Source organism: Gobio gobio (genome assembly GCF_949357685.1).
Source record: "Gobio gobio genome assembly, chromosome: 19".
NCBI lineage: Eukaryota > Metazoa > Chordata > Actinopteri > Cypriniformes > Gobionidae > Gobio > Gobio gobio.
The window spans coordinates 10021839-10041787 of NC_137112.1; the positions used below are offsets into that span (position 1 = coordinate 10021839).

General features: G+C 39.1%; 1 protein-coding gene across 1 annotated transcript in view; it reads left to right on the forward strand.

Moving 5' to 3' along the window:
- Positions 1-19949, forward strand: part of acap3b (ArfGAP with coiled-coil, ankyrin repeat and PH domains 3b) — a 148944-nt gene that overhangs the window by 104035 nt on the left and 24960 nt on the right. The window contains exons 11-12 of the mRNA XM_079843738.1: positions 17003-17115; positions 17195-17246. Of these exons, the coding sequence (XP_079699864.1) occupies positions 17003-17115; positions 17195-17246 (165 nt within the window). The remainder of the gene's footprint in view (positions 1-17002; positions 17116-17194; positions 17247-19949) is intronic.

The window sequence follows — 19949 nt, forward strand, 5'->3', positions numbered from 1 at the left end:
GGGTAAAGTTAGGGACAGGTGTGGTGGTATGGGTAAGTTTAAGGGTAAAGTTAGGGACAGGTGTGGTGGTATGGGTCAGTTTAAGGGTAAAGTTAGGAACAGGTGTGGTGGTATGGGTAAGTTTAAGGGTTAAGTTAGGGACAGGTGTGGTGGTATGGGTCAGTTTAAGGGTAAAGTTAGGGACAGGTGTGGTGGTATGGGTAAGTTAAAGGGTAAAGTTAGGGACAGGTGTGGTGGTATGGGTAAGTTAAAGGGTAAAGTTAGGGACAGGTGTGGTGGTATGGGTCAGTTAAAGGGTAAAGTTAGGGACAAGTGTGGTGGTATGGGTCAGTTTAAGGGTAAAGTTAGGAACAGGTGTGGTGGTATGGGTCAGTTTAAGGGTAAAGTTAGGAACAGGTGTGGTGGTATGGGTAAGTTAAAGGGTAAAGTTAGGGACAGGTGTGGTGGTATGGGTCAGTTAAAGGGTAAAGTTAGGGACAAGTGTGGTGGTATGGGTCAGTTTAAGGGTAAAGTTAGGGACAGGTGTGGTGGTATGGGTCAGTTTAAGGGTAAAGTTAGTTACAGGTGTGGTGGTATGGGTAAGCTTAAGGGTAAAGTTAGGAACAGGTGTGGTGGTATGGGTAAGCTTAAGGGTAAAGTTAGGGACAGGTGTGGTGGTATGGGTAAGTTTAAGGGTAAAGTTAGGGACAGGTGTGGTGGTATGGGTAAGTTTAAGGGTAAAGTTAGGGACAGGTGTGGTGGTATGGGTAAGTTTAAGGGTAAAGTTAGGGACAGGTGTGGTGGTATGGGTAAGCTTAAGGGTAAAGTTAGGGACAGGTGTGGTGGTATGGGTAAGCTTAAGGGTAAAGTTAGGGACAGGTGTGGTGATGTGGGTAAGTTTAAGGGTAAAGTTAGGGTCAGGTGTGGTGGTATGGGTAAGTTTAAGGGTAAAGTTAGTTACAGGTGTGGTTATGGGTAAGCTTAAGGGTAAAGTTAGGGTCAGGTGTGGTGGTATGGGTCAGTTTAAGGGTAAAGTTAGGGAGAGGTGTGGTGGTATGGGTAAGCTTAAGGGTAAAGTTAGGGACAGGTGTGGTGGTATGGGTCAGTTTAAGGGTAAAGTTAGGGAGAGGTGTGGTGGTATGGGTAAGCTTAAGGGTAAAGTTAGGGACAGGTGTGGTGGTATGGGTAAGCTTAAGGGTAAAGTTAGGGACAGGTGTGGTGGTATGGGTAAGTTTAAGGGTAAAGTTAGTTACAGGTGTGGTGGTATGGGTAAGCTTAAGGGTAAAGTTAGGGACAGGTGTGGTATGGGTAAGTTTAAGGGTAAAGTTAGTTATAGGTGTGGTGGTATGGGTCAGTTAAAGGGTAAAGTTAGGGACAAGTGTGGTGGTATGGGTCAGTTTAAGGGTAAAGTTAGGGACAGGTGTGGTGGTATGGGTCAGTTTAAGGGTAAAGTTAGGAACAGGTGTGGTGGTATGGGTCAGTTAAAGGGTAGAGTTAGGGAGAGGTGTGGTGGTATGGGTAAGTTTAAGGGTAAAGTTAGGGACAGGTGTGGTGGTATGGGTCAGTTAAAGGGTAAAGTTAGGGAAAGGTGTGGTGGTATGGGTCAGTTAAAGGGTAAAGTTAGGGACAAGTGTGGTGGTATGGGTCAGTTTAAGGGTAAAGTTAGGGACAGGTGTGGTGGTATGGGTAAGTTTAAGGGTAAAGTTAGGGACAGGTGTGGTGGTATGGGTCAGTTTAAGGGTAAAGTTAGGAACAGGTGTGGTGGTATGGGTAAGTTTAAGGGTTAAGTTAGGGACAGGTGTGGTGGTATGGGTCAGTTTAAGGGTAAAGTTAGGGACAGGTGTGGTGGTATGGGTAAGTTAAAGGGTAAAGTTAGGGACAGGTGTGGTGGTATGGGTAAGTTAAAGGGTAAAGTTAGGGACAGGTGTGGTGGTATGGGTCAGTTAAAGGGTAAAGTTAGGGACAAGTGTGGTGGTATGGGTCAGTTTAAGGGTAAAGTTAGGGTCAGGTGTGGTGGTATGGGTCAGTTTAAGGGTAAAGTTAGGGTCAGGTGTGGTGGTATGGGTCAGTTTAAGGGTAAAGTTAGGAACAGGTGTGGTGGTATGGGTAAGTTTAAGGGTAAAGTTAGGGACAGGTGTGGTGGTATGGGTAAGTTTAAGGGTAAAGTTAGGGACAGGTGTGGTGGTATGGGTAAGTTTAAGGGTAAAGTTAGGAACAGGTGTGGTGGTATGGGTAAGTTTAAGGGTAAAGTTAGGGACAGGTGTGGTGGTATGGGTAAGTTTAAGGGTAAAGTTAGGGACAGGTGTGGTGGTATGGGTCAGTTTTAGAGTAGGGTCAGGGTTAGGTGTAAAGGAAGTGTCAACAAGGTAACTACAGAAATTAATTACTGATGTAATTACATGTACGTACACAATAATTGCATTGTATCAAATGATTAATTTAAACGTTAGTACAAAACTAATAAGGCCAACTAATATGTTTTTAAATTTTTTGTTATATTTTCATTATTTTAGACAAAATATTGTTGGTTTTATTTAAACAAAGTAGAATAAAGTTCAATATCTATTTTATTGGTTCTCTCTAGATGCTAAATAAGTTATCACTAATAATTTAATAACAGTTAAACTCAATATTTATTTTTCAATACTGAATATTATAATGTTGTGATGCCTAATAAACACAAATAATTTAATAACACTATTAAATGTAATCTTAGGGTACGTTTACGTGACAACGGTGTACTAAAAATGGAAAAGTTTTTTCACGTACAGATGACAAAATGTCGAAACGATCCTCGTTTACACGGATCCGCGAAAAAGATTAAAAATGCTGTATTCTTCTACCAGGAGAGTAGTTGGCATTATGACTTTGTAAAGAAATTCTGTGCCTATCGAAAAATCGTTGTGTGAATGAACGGCAAACGCATAAAATGCATAAAAAGTTTCCTGTTTTTAGTTGAAAATGGTGTTGTGTAAGTGGCCACTTAATCGAATTTTAAAATGAATATTTTTCCATACGGTATATTATGCTGCGACATCTAAATTCACTTGCAGCATTTAAAATGATTGATTTTGGTGTTTTTAGTGTTATATTTTAGACGAAGATACTATACATTTTATTTAAACAAAATAGAATAATGTTTAATATCTGTCATTTATGTGTTGTCGCTTGTTGCTAATAAAGATACAAGCCTATGTATATGCTCATTTAGGAAATTAATTTTGTGTTGAAGTAACAATACATTGTGCATATTTGCATTTTATCTATTTTATTACAGTGCAAATCCCATGACCTTACTAGCGTCAGGCTCTACCAGCTACAACAGGAACACATGATGCTTTCCTTCTCTGGTTTCTGTTGTCTCTCAACAAATGTGTTTTTATGAGGTAGTTCAGTCAGCCTTAGGGATGGATTGATTCATGATCTATAAAGAATTGCTTTATGGCAGTCACGTGCCCTGTTTGGTGTAATCGGTGTGAGTGAGTGTGAGCAGGAGGGGGAGATGGTGACATCACAAAATTACATAGACAGTACAACGTTTGTCCCATACAGGTTGTTTCATTCCTGTGACAATCAAACAAGAACTTGTCCCTGGAAAAGACATTTTCAGAGCAGCTGGTGTCTATTTGATGTATGTTTTAGATGTTTCTACACCAGCATTGTGGATTACGTTTACTTTGTGCAATTTTTTGGAGAATAAGTCTTGTCTTTTGATAAAAAGCAGGCACCAGAAATTGATTTCCATGTGTTTTGAGGCTGTCAAAGCCACATGAGGCTGAACCTTCCTCCTCACCCGCGCGCTCTCTCAGAAAAAAAAGGTACAGTGGAGGTACAATTTTGTTCCTTGGGGAACAAAACGTATAACTACTTTTAAAGGTACACAATTGGTCCTTAGGGTAAAATTATACCATTGTTTTCCTCTACTTAGAGGTACAAAAATGTACCCTTAAGGGACTACTCCAGTGAAGGCCACTTGTACCTTAAAAGGTACAATTTTGTTTTGGTTTTTTTTTTTGGAGAGTACACTGGGGAATTTCATCTCAGCAGAGCTTTAAGGAGCTTATAAAACGAATGAAAACCAAAAATTCGTTTTTCTATGGATTTCCTCTTCTTTTGTATGTGGAACCAAGGCTCTGCGATTGAAAGTCATGTTTATGCCACTTAAAATCTCAGTAAATTCATATTTTATTATAAGCAACTGATAATGAATAAAAAGTCAGTCTGAAAAAATTTAAATATCACCAAATTTTAAAAAATGTTGTTCTGTCAAACACACGTATTAACTTCACAAGCCCACATTTCGAAAACCAGGTGTGTTCAGGCGCATTGTTGGCGTATTGCTATTTTGAGGAACTGAAAACGACTGCACCATTGACCAACAAAAACCTGCTCTAAAGTCAATAGTTCAGTATTTTGGTGTTATTTAAAGAGTGTGTTAGTAATGTGTGCCTATAGGCAGGTACACAACGTGCGCACAATCTGCTTATTACACACACAGGGACGCACAGCAGCACACACATTTTAAATATTAAAAATAAAAGGATTCCTCTCTGGAGAAGCGTTCAGTCTTTCCGTTTGTAAATTCTGCCATGTAAATAGCGAATCCGCCATGGTTCAAGAGCACAACTGGCTTTTAAAGGGAATGTGAGATTAGACTCTGAATGGTTTATTGCACGTTAGGCCCAAAACACACCCTTGATATCACTGCTTTCATGCTGTGCGATCGGCTACAATCATCACTGCAACCTTTCATGCCACGATCTTAATATAATGCTATAGATCTAAATGTGATGCAAGACTTGTCACGATTAGTTAACCATGAGAGCTGGAATAGTAAAAACGCGCTAAAAGAGAGAGTAATACTATTTCAAATGGAAAGACGTTAGCCAATCACAGCAGTGGGCGTTTACACTGAACTCTCATAGCAGACACGCCCCTTAAAACAGAGCTTACAGAGCAGAGGGCTAAAATCAGGGTAGGACAAATGCCTTTTATTTATAAATTATGACAATATTTGATGTAAAAAGCATTCTAACATTATAAGTGCACCCCAGGAAACATAATAAATAATACAAAAACACAGTTTTTGACCCCTTTAAGAGACTAGAACCCTTTTGGACCATGCGCCTGACGCGCAGACCGTTTCTTTTCGTCATTAAACTATCAAAAGAGGATTCAGACACCTGCACTTTCAGACCATGCGCTCAGATCGTTAAAATAGGGCCCCATATGTTCATAAATTGATTTACAAAAAACATGTTAAATGTAGTTCATGCATACAGTGACTTGACTACATCTGTTCTATGAGGATTTTTTTTTTACAATTTATATTTTGGGGGGGCATAAAGTCACGTGGTACTAAGAAAAATGCTTCATTACCACCATAATGCATCGAAAATCTGCATTGTGATCTTTTTAATTCCCATGTCCTTTTGTACCTGGTGGGATGTAAGCTTATAAAATAGTCTTAACTTTGCATTTGTCAACTAAAACCCTATTGTATCTGATCAATAACGTTGTTTTATTAAATTCATGCGGTGCAACTAACATGCAGCCCCAGGTGTGTGTGTGTTGAGACTCGAGTTAGTCGAGGTCTGCAAGTGTCTCCGTGGGCACTTTGCCTACTTCTGCCCTGGCCAGCGCCGCTAAACATAGCAGATGGCAGAGACCCGATGCTTAGGGAGGGCAAGAGGTGGCGCGCCAAAAACATGGACAAATTAGTGCCACCAACTGTCCCGAACAGGCGGAGCTTGATTCAAGAGCGCTGCACACACAAGTGCACACGTGTGAGTGTGATTGTCCTCAGGGCAAGACTGTTATTTAGAACATGACTTGCAGATGAATTGAACCTCCTGTTTCTGTAACAACAACAACAACAAGATTTCAGAGGGCAACATGAGGTAAACATTTACATGACAAACTCTGTTAGGAGTCTCAGCAGATCAATTTGATGTGCCATCCTTTTTTTGTCCACGTCCAAGCTGCTTTTGCTAGTAATATAGACTAATTTGGTCTTCTTTGTGGGAGGACCAGACTTGAATAGCTTTATATTAATGGTATAAAAGCATATGTGTATATACAGGTATATACACTCACCTAAAGGATTATTAGGAACACCTGTTCAATTTCACATTAATGCAATTATCTAATCAACCAATCACATGGCAGTTGCTTCAATGCATTTAGGGGTGTGGTCTTGGTCAAGACAATCTCCTGAACTCCAAACTGAATGTCAGAATGGGAAAGAAAGGTTATTTAAGCAATTTTGAGCGTGGCATGGTTGTTGGTGCCAGACGAGCCGGTCTGAGTATTTCACAATCTGCTCAGTTACTGGGATTTTCACACACAACCATTTCTAGGGTTTACAAAGAATGGTGTGAAAAGGGAAAAACATCCAGTGTGCGACAGTCCTGTGGGCGAAAATGCCTTGTTGATGCTAGAGGTCAGAAGAGAATGGGCCGACTGATTCAAGCTGATAGAAGAGCAACTTTGACTGAAATAACCACTCGTTACAACCGAGGTATGCAGCAGCATCTCCACTACAAATAGAAAAAAGAGGCTACAATTTGCACAAGCTCACCAAAATTGGACAGTTGAAGACTGGAAAAATGTTGCCTGGTCTGATGAGTCTCTATTTCTGTTGAGACATTCAGATGGTAGAGTCAGAATTTGGCGTAAACAGAATGAGAACATGGATCCATCATGCCTTGTTACCACTGTGCAGGCTGGTGGTGGTGGTGTAATGGTGTGGGGGATGTTTTCTTAGCACACTTTAGGCCCCTTAGTGCCAATTGGGCACCGTTTAAATGCCACGGCCTACCTGAGCATTGTTTCTGACCATGTCCATCCCTTAATGACCACCATGTACCCATCCTCTGATGGCTACTTCCAGCAGGATAATGCACCATGTCACAAAGCTCGAATCATTTCAAATTGGTTTCTTGAACATGACAATGAGTTCACTGTACTAAAATGGCCCCCACAGTCACCAGATCTCAACTCAATAGAGCATCTTTGGGATGTGGTGGAATGGGAGCTTCGTGCCCTGGATGTGCATCCCACAAATCTCCATCAACTGCAAGACGCTATCCTATCAATATGGGCCAACATTTCTAAAGAATGCTTTCAGCACCTTGTTGAATCAATGCCACGTAGAATTAAGGCAGTTCTGAAGGCGAAAGGGGGTCAAACACAGTATTAATATGGTGTTCCTAATAATCCTTTAGGTGAGTGTATGTACAGTGGGGAGAACAAGTATTTGATACACTGCCGATTTTGCAGGTTTGCCCACTTACAAAGCATGTAGAGGTCTGTAATTTTTATCATAGGTACACTTCAACTGTGAGTGACGGAATCCAAAAAAAAAATCCATAAACTCACATTGTATAATTTTTAAGTCATTAATTAGCATTTTATTGCACGACATAAGTATTTGATACATCATAAAAGCAGAACTTAATATTTGGTACAGAAACTTTTGTTTGCAATTACAGAGATCATATGTTTCCTGTAGTTCTTGACCAGGTTTGCACACACTGCAGCAGGGATTTTGGCCCACTCCTCCATACAGACCTTCTCCAGATCCTTCAGGTTTCGGGGTTGTCGCTGGGCAATACGGACTTTCAGCTTCCTCCAAAGATTTTCTATTGGGTTCAGGTCTGGAGACTGGCTAGGCCACTTCAGGACCTTGAGATGCTTCTTACGGAGCCACTCCTTAGTTGCCCTGGCTGTGTGTTTCGGGTCGTTGTCATGCTGGAAGACCCAGCCACAACCCATTTTCAATGCTCTTACTGAAGGAAGGACGTTGTTGGCCAAGATCTCGCGATACATGGCCCCATCCATCCTCCCCTCAATACGGTGCAGTCGTCCTGTCCCCTTTGCAGAAAAGCATCCCCAAAGAATGATGTTTCCACCCCCATGCTTCACGGTTTGGATGGTGTTCTTGGGATTGTACTCATCCTTCTTCTTCCTCCAAACACGGCGAGTGGAGTTTAGACCAAAAAGCTCTATATTTGTCTCATCAGACCACATGACCTTCTCCCATTCCTCCTCTGGATCACCCAGATGGTCATTGGCAAACTTCAGACGGGCCTGGACATGCACTGGCTTGAGCAGGGGGACCTTGCGTGCGCTGCAGGATTTTAACCCACGACGGCGTAGTGTGTTACTAATGGTTTTCTTTGAGACTGTGGTCCCAGCTCTCTTCAGGTCATTGACCAGGTCCTGCCGTGTAGTTCTGGGCAGATCCCTCACCTTCCTCATGATCATTGATGCCCCACGAGGTGAGATCTTGCATGGTGCCCCAGACCGACGGAGATAGACCGTCATCTTCAAGTTCTTCCATTTTCTGATAATTGCGCCAACAGTTGTTGCCTTCTCACCAAGCTGCTTGCCTATTGTCCTGTAGCCCATCCCAGCCTTGTGCAGTTATAAAATTGTATCCTTGATGTCCTTACACAGCTCTTTGGGATAGCCGGAATTCTTACTGGCTGGTAGGTGATCAAATACTTATGTCATGCAATAAAATGCAAATAAATTACTTAAAAATCATACAATGTGATTTTCTGGATTTTTGTTTTAGATTCCGTCTCTCACAGTTGAAGTGTACCTATGATAAAAATTACCCCATTCCTTTAGTACATTAGTGTATGTGTATATGGCTGAGGGCTCTGTCACGATCACAGCAGTACTACATTATAATCTTCAAAGTTATGAGATAAAAGGAAAAGCAGATGTTTGAGACAGCCAGAGTACAGGGACAAAAATAACTGTGTAACAAAAAAAGAATTTGAATTACAAAGAAATGTAGGCTGCCAAACAGAAAAGAATAAGGAACATTTGACCTGCGGATGAAAGAGAGTGAGAAACTAATTTGGGAGAAAGAGAACAGCTGTAAAGTCAGTAATAAGCTTAAAGCGTGCTGCATGACATTCAGTACGTTCTGTCCCGTATGTTTTGCACACTTCCATAAAACAGCATGTTGTCCGGTGACCGGTTGACCCTGTGAGATAATTAACATCTCTACCAAGTTCAGTCACACAGCCATGTGAGAAATCCATAACAAATGTTACTTAAAAATAAAATAAACGTTAACTGAAATGAAAGACAAACAAAACTTACACTATTTCAGCTAGTTTCCAAACAATAACTAATACAAATGTCAAAAACAACAAAATTGCTGAAACTTTAACATTAAAATGGGAAAAAAATAGTTTTGTATAGTCTGTAAAATTGTCTATAATAGTATCTCAATGGCACTATAACTCACTGTTATAGTGCCATTGAGATACTATTATAGACAATTTTGTACTATTATACTATTATTTTGACAATAGTGTATGTCTTTTATTTCAGTTAACGTTTATTTTATTTTTAAGTAACATTTGTTATAGTTTTATTTTTAGTTGCCCTGATAAGAGAGGGTCTTAAAAGTCACAGAACATTTATAATGGGGAAGCATTTTGTTTTCATAGGGGTAGAACACTTTTTTTAATGATCGAAGAAACTGAAATTCACCAAAACAAATAACAATTATAACTTAAATAGACAAAAAATCTGTATTAAAACAACACAAAAACACAAGATAGTCCATCCTACAACTACACCGAAACCCATTTGTATTATTTCAATATATTTCATAAGCATGAGCCACAAAAGCTCTTCCATTCCACTTAATACACAATAATAAGAACAGCATACCAAAACAACAAGAACATGCATATTGCACTTTGAATTTTGAAGTGTACCAAAGCAAAGACTTTTAGTGTACTCACCATTAAAATAGTTCAATGCGGCAGGTCTCTGAATGATAAAATTATGGCTAAGTTTACACTGCAAGTCTTTTGACCTTATCCATTTTTTTGTCCCACCTGTTTACATTCACTTTAGACACGACTCCGATATCTGTTTACATTAATCCGTGCCCACAATTATTATTTTGGTGATCACTTTACTGTGAGACATATTTGACTCTTGGGTTTTGAATGGACGTGCTGTTAAAATTATTTGCATAATTCACATCGGCTGGTACCATGATTACTTGCCAGCATGGATAAGTTAAGGATAAGTTTGACTGAACGGATATATCGGAAAATAACGGTAATTTATGCTTGTTTTTTTAAAACAATGTCTTTATTTTATAACAATGTATTTTTTAGATCTATAATTCTGAAGTGAAATAAAGTAGCGCGGTAAGATTACATCTATGTAATATTCAAAGTTTCCACCTCAATATTGTGAGCACATAGCCTGACAAGCCAGACCCAGATCAAGATGTTGGGTCTGGGAACTCACCATTGGCAGGGCTCAATCCGAGGGGCGGGATAAACGGTTGTCTTTCAAATTCCCTCTGCACGCAATAGGATAGCGCTACAACCAACCAGAGCAACGAAGAAGCGGAGCTAGTTGATAGATTAAACTTTTGCCGTATCCGGTCTGCAAAACTCTGAACACATCTTCCTTTCTTAAGAATGACATCAGTGCCGTTCTTTTCTCAAAGAAAAGCTTAACTCCAAGTCTTCCAGAGTCGCGGCCAAAGCCGATTCGCCAGCTTCTTTGTAGCACGCAGAACCACCACAACTCTGCCGTCATTATGTTAAGCCCGCCCACCGACTTTAAACACGATGTGATTGGCCTGACCAGAGTTTGTTTTTTCCAGCTCGCAAGCCAACGGAGAGTTGCTAGACGACCCTGGCTGCAAACTAAATTTGCTGCTGCTAGGGTGCATCTAGATTTCTAGGCTAGTGAGCCCATACAAAAATGTCTGCTTCATATTGCGGCATTAAAACGCAATCTTAGTGGGAAAACGTATCACATTTGCCTTGTGGTGGCTTGGAATTCCAAGGGGAAGCGGATATACGTGTTTAGATGCAGGGCAGATGTCCAGATATTGGATATATAGTGCATCCGGAAAGTTTTCACAGCGCTTCACTTTTTCCACATTTTGTTATGTTACAGCCTTATTCCAAAATTGATTAAATTCATTATTTTCCTTTAAATTCCACAAACCATACTCCATAATGACAACGTGAAAGAAGTTTGTTTGAAATCTTTGCAAATTTATTAAAAAATAAAGTATTCACAGCCTTTGCGCAATACTTTGTTGAAGCACCTTTGGCACCAATTGCAGCCTCAAGTCTTTTTGAGTATGATACTACAAGCTTGGCACACCTATTTTTGGGCAGTTTCTTCCATTCTTCTTTGCAGGACCTCTCAAGCTCCATCAGGTTGGATGGGGAGTGTTGTTGCACACCCATTTTTAATCTCTCCAGAGATGTTCAATCGGGTTCATTCACAGAGTTGTCCTGTTGCCACTCCTTTGTTGTCTTGGCTGTGTGTTTAGTAGGGATGCACCGAATTGAGGATTCGGATTCGGCCGAATATTGGGTTTTTGAACCCTAGGCTTGCACTATGTGCGCTCCGCTGGTCGAATGTAATGACACCGGCGTGGATTACTGGAAAGCGTTTACTAGGTGGACCGTTCGAATCCAGTAAGCTGTGACAAAGTGAAAATGGAACTTGTGAACAGAAAACATGTTGTTTGGCAGTACTTTCAGTCAAGAGAAGGCGATTAAAGTCGAGGTACATGTTCAATTTGCAATGCCGATTTGTCTCGTGGTGGCAAGGACCCTAAACAATAGCCGCAGTTAAAACATTTGCATATGAAACATCCGAAAGAATACGAGTTGTGCATGAAGGAATCTACAGACAGCTGCTAAAATGCAAATTATATTAAGTTTATAAATGGATTAAAAAGAAATGAAATGAAAAAGACACTGCTGTGGACGTTGTTTACTTCATTAATGTGTTTACTATGATAATGGACGGATGATGGGAGTAGGATTTCGGATTCGGTATTCGGCCGAACCCCAAAAAATCTGGATTCGGGTCATCCCTAGTGCTTAGGGTCGTTGTCCTGTTGGAGGATGAACCTTCGCCCCAGTCCGAGGTCCAGAGTGTTCTGGAGCAGGTTTGCATCAAGGATGTCTCTGTACATTGCTGCGTTCATCTTTCCCTCAATCCTGACTAGTCTCCCAGTTCCTGCCGCTGAAAAACATCCCCACAGCATGATGCTGCCACCACCATGCTTCACTATAGGGCCAGTATTGGCCAGTTGATGAGCAGTGCCTGGTTTCCTCCAGACATTAAGCTTGCCATTCAGGCCAAAGAGTTCAATATTTGTTTAATCAGACCACATAATTTTGTTTTTCATGGTCTGAGGGTCCTTCAGGTGGCTTTTGACTGATGATGTTTTAAACTGATGATGTTTGACAACACACAAAAATAATGTTTCTTGCTGTCAGTAGTAAGTTCGCTGAATGACCGTTTTTACCAATGCGACCTTGCCGACAGACTGCACAGACCCCTCCCAAGCCCAAGACTTAAGCTATACTGAACTTGCCCAGTAGCAACCACCTAGCAATGTATAGTAACTGCATAGCGACACGCTAAAAACACCATAACATCTGACAACCACCAGCAGCATCCTGCCATTGTCGCAATGAGTTTTGCATGGACAAAATCTTCAGAAAATGTAAACTTCCAAGTTCCAGTAACTATATATCCAAATATTTTCTTTATAAGTGACAATATAAAAAGCAGACAGTGAACGCTGCCAGCTGCAATTCCCGAGCGAAGCCGTGGGCGGAAGCATCCTGTTGATTTATCAAATGATTTATCTGCAGAGATGCCTGAACAGTGTCTCTCTCCCTCCCCCTCCTCCTCCTCAGTACCTCCATTGACAGAATTACGATCTCTCTGGCCGTCCCACCACCTCACCGTTTTACTACCTCCTCGTGTTGCATCTGTCACTCCTAACACATGCACACACACTAACTCACTCCTCTCACACTGGTCTTTTATTCACATGTAACCCACTTTTGGCACCCTTGGGGTTTCCCTTTCTCAGTCTCTCGCAAAGTTACGGTGTTTTGCAGACTCAGCTGCACTAGGTGGGTGTATGAGCATGCGGTGCTGACATAGAACACAAAACCTGGCGAATAAAGGACTGTGAACCAGATTGCATTTGTTTATTTTGCAATTATTTCCCAAGCTATATGGGAACGTGAGCAATTTTGTTTCTTTGTGTTGAGGGTTGAAATTGTACTTTTGAGATGATGAAAAGGAGTAATCTTTTCTAAATCTACTTGAAGACACGTGCCAAGTAAATGTAATCTTATTAATGTTGGTTTCATGCATTTATACAAAAAAAAGTTATACTAGTATTTTCAACAAAACTTTAATGTCATGTGTCGTAAGATCAAGACTTTTTTTTATTAATTTCAGTTATTTATCATTACTTTTAATTTACTATTTACTAATCATTTTATTATTAATTTTAAATTATTTTAAATGTCAGTAAAATATCAAATGGATAATTTGAAGTGAAAAGATCAATTACCTTTTCCAACAACATCTTTTTGACCTTGACATAGAATTTGTTGGACACTTTTATTTTACAATCTAATTAGTAATATTTGATATGTGTGAATGAATGTGTATGTAATTATTTCATACACGTGCACACACATACAAAATATTATAATATAATATTAATTACAAACATATTACATATAATTTTACAATATATTTGTAATACATTACTTTCTGAATTGAATGCTCTTCTAATGTTATGAAAAAAATTAAAGGCCAAAAATTGTTTGCCTAGAAGTCTGATTTGATGGCACTAATTAAGGTTTATCTAGTTTAGGTGGAGTAACTTGTCATGGTAGAATTAATAATGACATTTTATCTGAACCCGTTTTAAATTTAACTATAGTTATTGATTATCTTAATATTGCTTCATAATAGAAAGATTGAAATCCTTAACAATTGGAATATCTCATGTAGGCTAAACGACTTGTTAGAGAGTGTTAGAGCTGGAAGGAAAAGTTTCTCGTGAGGGTTTTAGGGGGCAATAACGCTTGCTTGATTAAACAGCAATGGTCCTGCGCACTGTCAGACAGATGGACAGGGCATTTTAAAACGAGACTCTCGAGTGGGTAGCGCGCTTGAGTTTAAAGGAGAGCACCTCGCGCTCGTAAATCCGTGAATGACGCGGTGCTTCTGTACGTGGCAGTGGAATAATGTTCGCGGACGGCCCTCTGACTGAGGTCAGGGGGCAAAGCGAAGAGCAGGGCACATAAATCGACAGCTGTATGCTAATCGTGTGAATATCGAGCGGTAGAGGCGTGATGCGCAGGCTCGCCAGTCGCATTCGCGTGTCGCTCGCGCTTGAGTGAGGAGTGAGCACGAGATCAATGAAGCGCGTGCCTTTGACTTTGATGCGAGATGACTTCACTTTAGGCAAACAGGACCGAGCTCTTAGGGGAAAGTGACTGTTGCTCCATTATTACTGATGCTTCTGGATAAACATTTTTTAAAGATGAAGATATTCGGGAGATTGAAATATACCCTGGTGAGTTAGAATAAATTATTTGTATACTGTATAGATTTTATTTATTACATGTAGCCTACTCTATCTATCTATCTATCTATCTATCTATCTATCTATCTATCTATCTATCTATCTATCTATCTATCTATCTATCTATCTATCTATCTATCTATCTATCTATCTATCTATCTATCTATATTCATAAGGTTTTTTTTTATTTATTTTTTTAGATTTATACATCATCTGAAACTGAATAAATAAGCTTTCCATTGATGTATGGTTATTTAGGATAGGACAATATTTGGCAGAGATGCAACTATTTGAGAATCTGGAATCTGAGGGTGCCAAAAAAATCTAAATATTGAGTAAATCTCCTTTAAAGTTGTACAAATAAAGTCCTTAGTCCCAACGCATATTACTACTATTAATATATGTTTTATATATTTATGGTAGGAAATTTACAAAATATCTTCATGGAACATGATCTTTACTTATGATTTTAATCGATAATTTTGACCCATACAATGTATTGCTGGCTATTGCCACAAATATACCCGAGACTTATGACTGGTTTTGTGGTCCAGGGTCATATATAAATACATTTTTACTCTATTTGACTTTTATATTTCCTTGAGTAGTCAGTATATGTCATATATTATTTAGATATTGTTTATTTAGTATTTTACTTATAATATTTTCAGGACATTATTTATTTAGTGCAGATGTCTTCCACCTTTTTCAGGCCAAGGATGCCTTCGTGGATAGCGCTGGAGTGGAGACTATACTATAACTAGTGTTGCATTTTAAATATACCCTATATAGCCTACCATATTGACCCTGTAAAGCCTGACATGAAATAATTATATTTTGAAATGGGACAGTTTCCAATCTTTTTAAAAAGTTTGTTTGAGTATCTTATTTGATACATCAGGCTTGTATGGCTCATATACTATGATATAGGAGAAGAGCTCATACTGAGGAGGGACAAAAAATATTCAGAGACGCAAACTGTGCAAAAGTGTGCAATTTGGTGCAGTTGTTAATGCATATGGAAATCTGAAAGTTTGTAATGTAAATCAGTGTGAGATATTTATAAAAGACTACTTGCATAAAATGCATATAAATATCCGTTGTTTCTCTATATCTGCCAATAATATGTCTTAGTTTATGATCAAAGCTCTATAGGGGGCAAAATAATGCAATGCTATACAATGATGACTGAGAGATATAATAAACGTTCCTCAAAAGCCTGCAAGGGGGACAGATTTGAGGCCTTTTAACTATCAGTTAGATGACTGAAAGCATGTAGATTGTGAGCAACAGGTTTTGATCATGCTAAGTTAGAGGCCTTAGGTGTGTATCACATCTGATACAGGAGTTTTAATGTATGTAATGTTAATGTATTTGCAAAGCCATTAAAATAATCACGATTGATCATATACTTATGCATTTTAATTTGACTGAATACATTTACTTATAAAATAGTTATGTGTATATGCATATTGCCTTGGTAAATAATATGTAATCTTGTTTAAAAAAATATTATTATTTGTAATTTTTGTGGGGAAAAAATGAATAAAATATAAATGAATCCTTTGTCTTTTAGAATGTTTTTTTTTTTTTACCGTATATGATAAGGTTACATTTTTTCATGTTCTTTGGATCTATTTTCATTGTCTTTCATATTATTTTGATGATGAATGATCTTGAAATATGACTCACTGAGTATTTATTGCTTCTGTGTGTCATTTTTTTTTGGTCCCCATTAGGAAAACAGATTTCGGTTTTTCGGTGATGGGTAGGTTTAGGGGTAGTACCAATATATCTATGGAAAAATATGAAACATGAAAACACTGTGTGTGTGTGTGTGTGTGTGTGTGTGTGTGTGTGTGTGTGTGTGTGTGTGTGTGTGTGTGTGTGTGTGTGTGTGTGTGTGTGTGTGTGTGTGTGTGTGTGTGTGTGTGTGTGTGTGTGTGTGTGTGTGTGTGTGTGTGTACAGATTTGGCTATACTTGCGAGGGCCAAATGTCCTCACTTATATAGTGAAATATTATATGACAACCAACTAGTGAGAACATTTTACTGGTTAAAAAGGCTTATAAATCAGCCAAAACATGTTATTTTATCCTAGTGTTTTGCACGTGTTTCTGTGATCCATAGGTTTAGGGGTAAAGTTGGGTTAGGCCATTAGCCTGATATAAAATCAATGGAAGTCAATGCAATGTCCTTACTAATATAGTGAAACAAATGTGTGTGTTTGTGGTCAGAGCACAAAACTTGAAACGTGTCATTAATGTTGGAGGAGGAGAATCATTCATTGAGTATTTTAGAAAACATTGCTAACATCTCAATCACAGCACAGTTGGTGTATAAATGGTGTACCTCAAAGTCAGAGAAAGCATTAAGTGGCTGCCGGTCATTATTGATTGAAATAAGAGGAATTAGATATGGCTGCTGCAGCCATGGGGATTATGTTTTGACTGATGGGGATTAAGTTTTGTCTTTTGTCTGTCTCGCAGAAGACTTAACAGGACAATAAGGGTCCTCGGTACTGACTGACAAGGTCCCGTTTCTGTGTGTGCTACTGACCTGCGCGAATCACTCAGAGCTGCTCTGTTTTGCATGACAGGATTTCGCTTACGATGACTCCAAAGTGGAATTCAATGTGGATGCTCCCAATGGTGTCGTGATGGAGGGATACCTGTTCAAGAGGGCCAGCAATGCTTTCAAGACATGGAACAGGTAAGAAAAGGCTCTAAATGTGCAATTTTCCATGCGTTTTGTGGAGAAAATCTAATATTGTGTTTTCCTCTCGTACCAGGCGATGGTTTTCGATACAGAACAGTCAACTAGTGTATCAGAAGAGACTAAAAGTAGGTGGTTCAACTTTGCTACATTTTTCTATATATAACCTTATAATCTATATCGAGCCCTGTGTAGAGCCATAAAGGGTTCTGTCAGGTGCTTCATATATTAGAACCTTGAAGGGGTTCATTTTATGGATTTGCTTTTAATTTAATTTTTAATTTGATTAAAGGGGTCATAACACAGTTTCTGCCAATCTCATGTGAATCTTGAGTACCAATGTAGTATTGCATCCTTCATATCTTTGAAGAGTATTTAGTTTTATTATATTTATAAAAGACAGATACGCTGTACTGATTCTTTCCGAAAACAGCCGAGCTCCTGGAGGCGAGCAGTGGGCGGAGCTAAAGAGTCACAAACACACACACACACACACACACCTGTGACACACACACACACATAATACATCATTGTATTATCCCTGGATAACTTCCGATTCACTATACGTTTGTGTTGTATACATTATATGTCCTTACATGCTGATTGCCAACAAAACACACACATTTGATGCAGTTTCACTAACCGCCTGCGGTTTCGACTTATGACCGGGAACAAACACACTTGCAGAACTCTGTTGCTGCGCCCGGAAAACAAACTGCATCCACTGTTTCCTTAATGCTGGGTTATTTGGGAAGCTCAACAAGGTGATATTTCCCTCACAACCAGAAACACACTTCTTTAGTGACATTATTGATTTCGTGGTCAAATGGTCTTATGGGCTTCCATAACCGAACGAAACGTGTTGGAAACGAATGAACGAAACACATCACTCTGGTTGATGTGTGTGTGCGCTCATCCGGGGGACAGAGCCGGCTCTAGCTCTTTGGTTGCCCTACACTCTAAAAAAAAGGCTCGTAATCATAGGGGAACCTTTTTTAGTGCTATATAGCACCAATTTTGGTGCTTCAGTGGTTCTTCAGCGGTTCTTCAGAGGTGCTATATAGCACCTTAGTCAAAGAACCGGTGAAGAACCTCTGAAGAACCAGTGAAGAACCGCTGAAGAACCACTGAAGCACCAAAAATGGTGCTATATAGCACTAAAAAAGGTTCCCCTATGATTACGAGCCAAGAACTATTTTTGGTGCCATATAGAACCTTTTTTTTTTTAGAGTGTAGGCGAGATTGAGTTTTGCGCCCCCCCCCCCCCCCCCCCCTAATTGTTAAGCCCACCGGCAACTATAGATGCCAGTGTATAGTTGTAATTTTCCTTCTGTAAGTATTTTTCTAGATATTACCCATGTTTTATACACTCTAAAAAAAAAGGCTCGTAATCATAGGGGAACCTTTTTTAGTGCTATATAGCACCAATTTTGGTGCTTCAGTGGTTCTTCAGCGGTTCTTCAGAGGTGCTATATAGCACCTTAGTCAAAGAACCTCTGAAGAACCGCTGAAGAACCGCTGAAGAACCGCTGAAGAACCGCTGAAGAACCACTGAAGCACCAAAATTGGTGCTATATACACTCTAAAAAAAAAAAGGTTCTATATTGCACCAAAAATGGTTCTTGGCTCGTAATCATAGGGGAACCTTTTTTAGTGCTATATAGCACCAATTTTGGTGCTTCAGAGGTTCTTCACCAGTTCTTTGACTAAGGTGCTATATAGCACCTCTGAAGAACCGCTGAAGAACCACTGAAGCACCAAAATTGGTGCTATATAGCACTAAAAAAGGTTCCCCTATGATTACGAGCCTTTTTTTTTAGAGTGACTAAAAAAGGTTCCCCTATGATTACGAGCCAAGAACCATTTTTGGTGCAATATAGAACCTTTTTTTTTTTAGAGTGTATCTTAATGACCAAATAAAGGATTTCAAGAAAAAAAAAAGTATTAACTTCCTTCCTGTCACATGAGACTGCCAACTTCCTACCCCTACTTCCAGGGAGCACAACAAAGGCAAACCCTCCAAAAGAAAGGTTATTTTCATGTTACTAATAAGTATTTTTTGTTGACATATATATATATACACTCTAAAAAAAAGGCTCGTAATCATAGGGGAACCTTTTTTAGTGCTATATAGCACCTTAGTCAAAGAACCGGTGAAGAACCTCTGAAGAACCGCTGAAGAACCTCTGAAGAACCGCTGAAGAACCACTGAAGCACCAAAATTGGTGCTATATAGCACTAAAAAAGGTTCCCCTATGATTACGAGCCAAGAACCATTTTTGGTGCAATATAGAACCTTTTTTTTTTTAGAGTGTATATATCAACATAATCATGAAGGTCTCTAGAATCATCCAAACAAAACAAATCTTACAACAGATCTATAGTTTTTAGTATACTTAGTCAAACATAATACATTTGATTATGAATAAAGATTGATCTGTTGAAAGCAGTTATTTTGAGTTAGATGCTAAATGTTCTTCTCTTATTCATATTTGACATTGAAGGGGTGCATGCAACATATTTGCCCACCGGCAACTATAGTTGCCACAGATTCAAATACGATTTTCAAGAAAAAATACAAAAACCTGGGGAAAATAAATGCAGAACAAGCCATTCAGAAAAAATTGGGCACAAATGGGTTAAGTATTTATAAAAACTATACAAACAAAAATGCTCCTATAGTTACTCCAAGACTTAAAAAGCTAATTATGACTTAAATGATAAACTCTAATAAATTGCACATACAAAAATGCTACAAAGAACGTTGGAGGATATTTAACAAATTATGACTCAAACTATGGATGAACAAACAAAAATGCTTTTATAGTGAC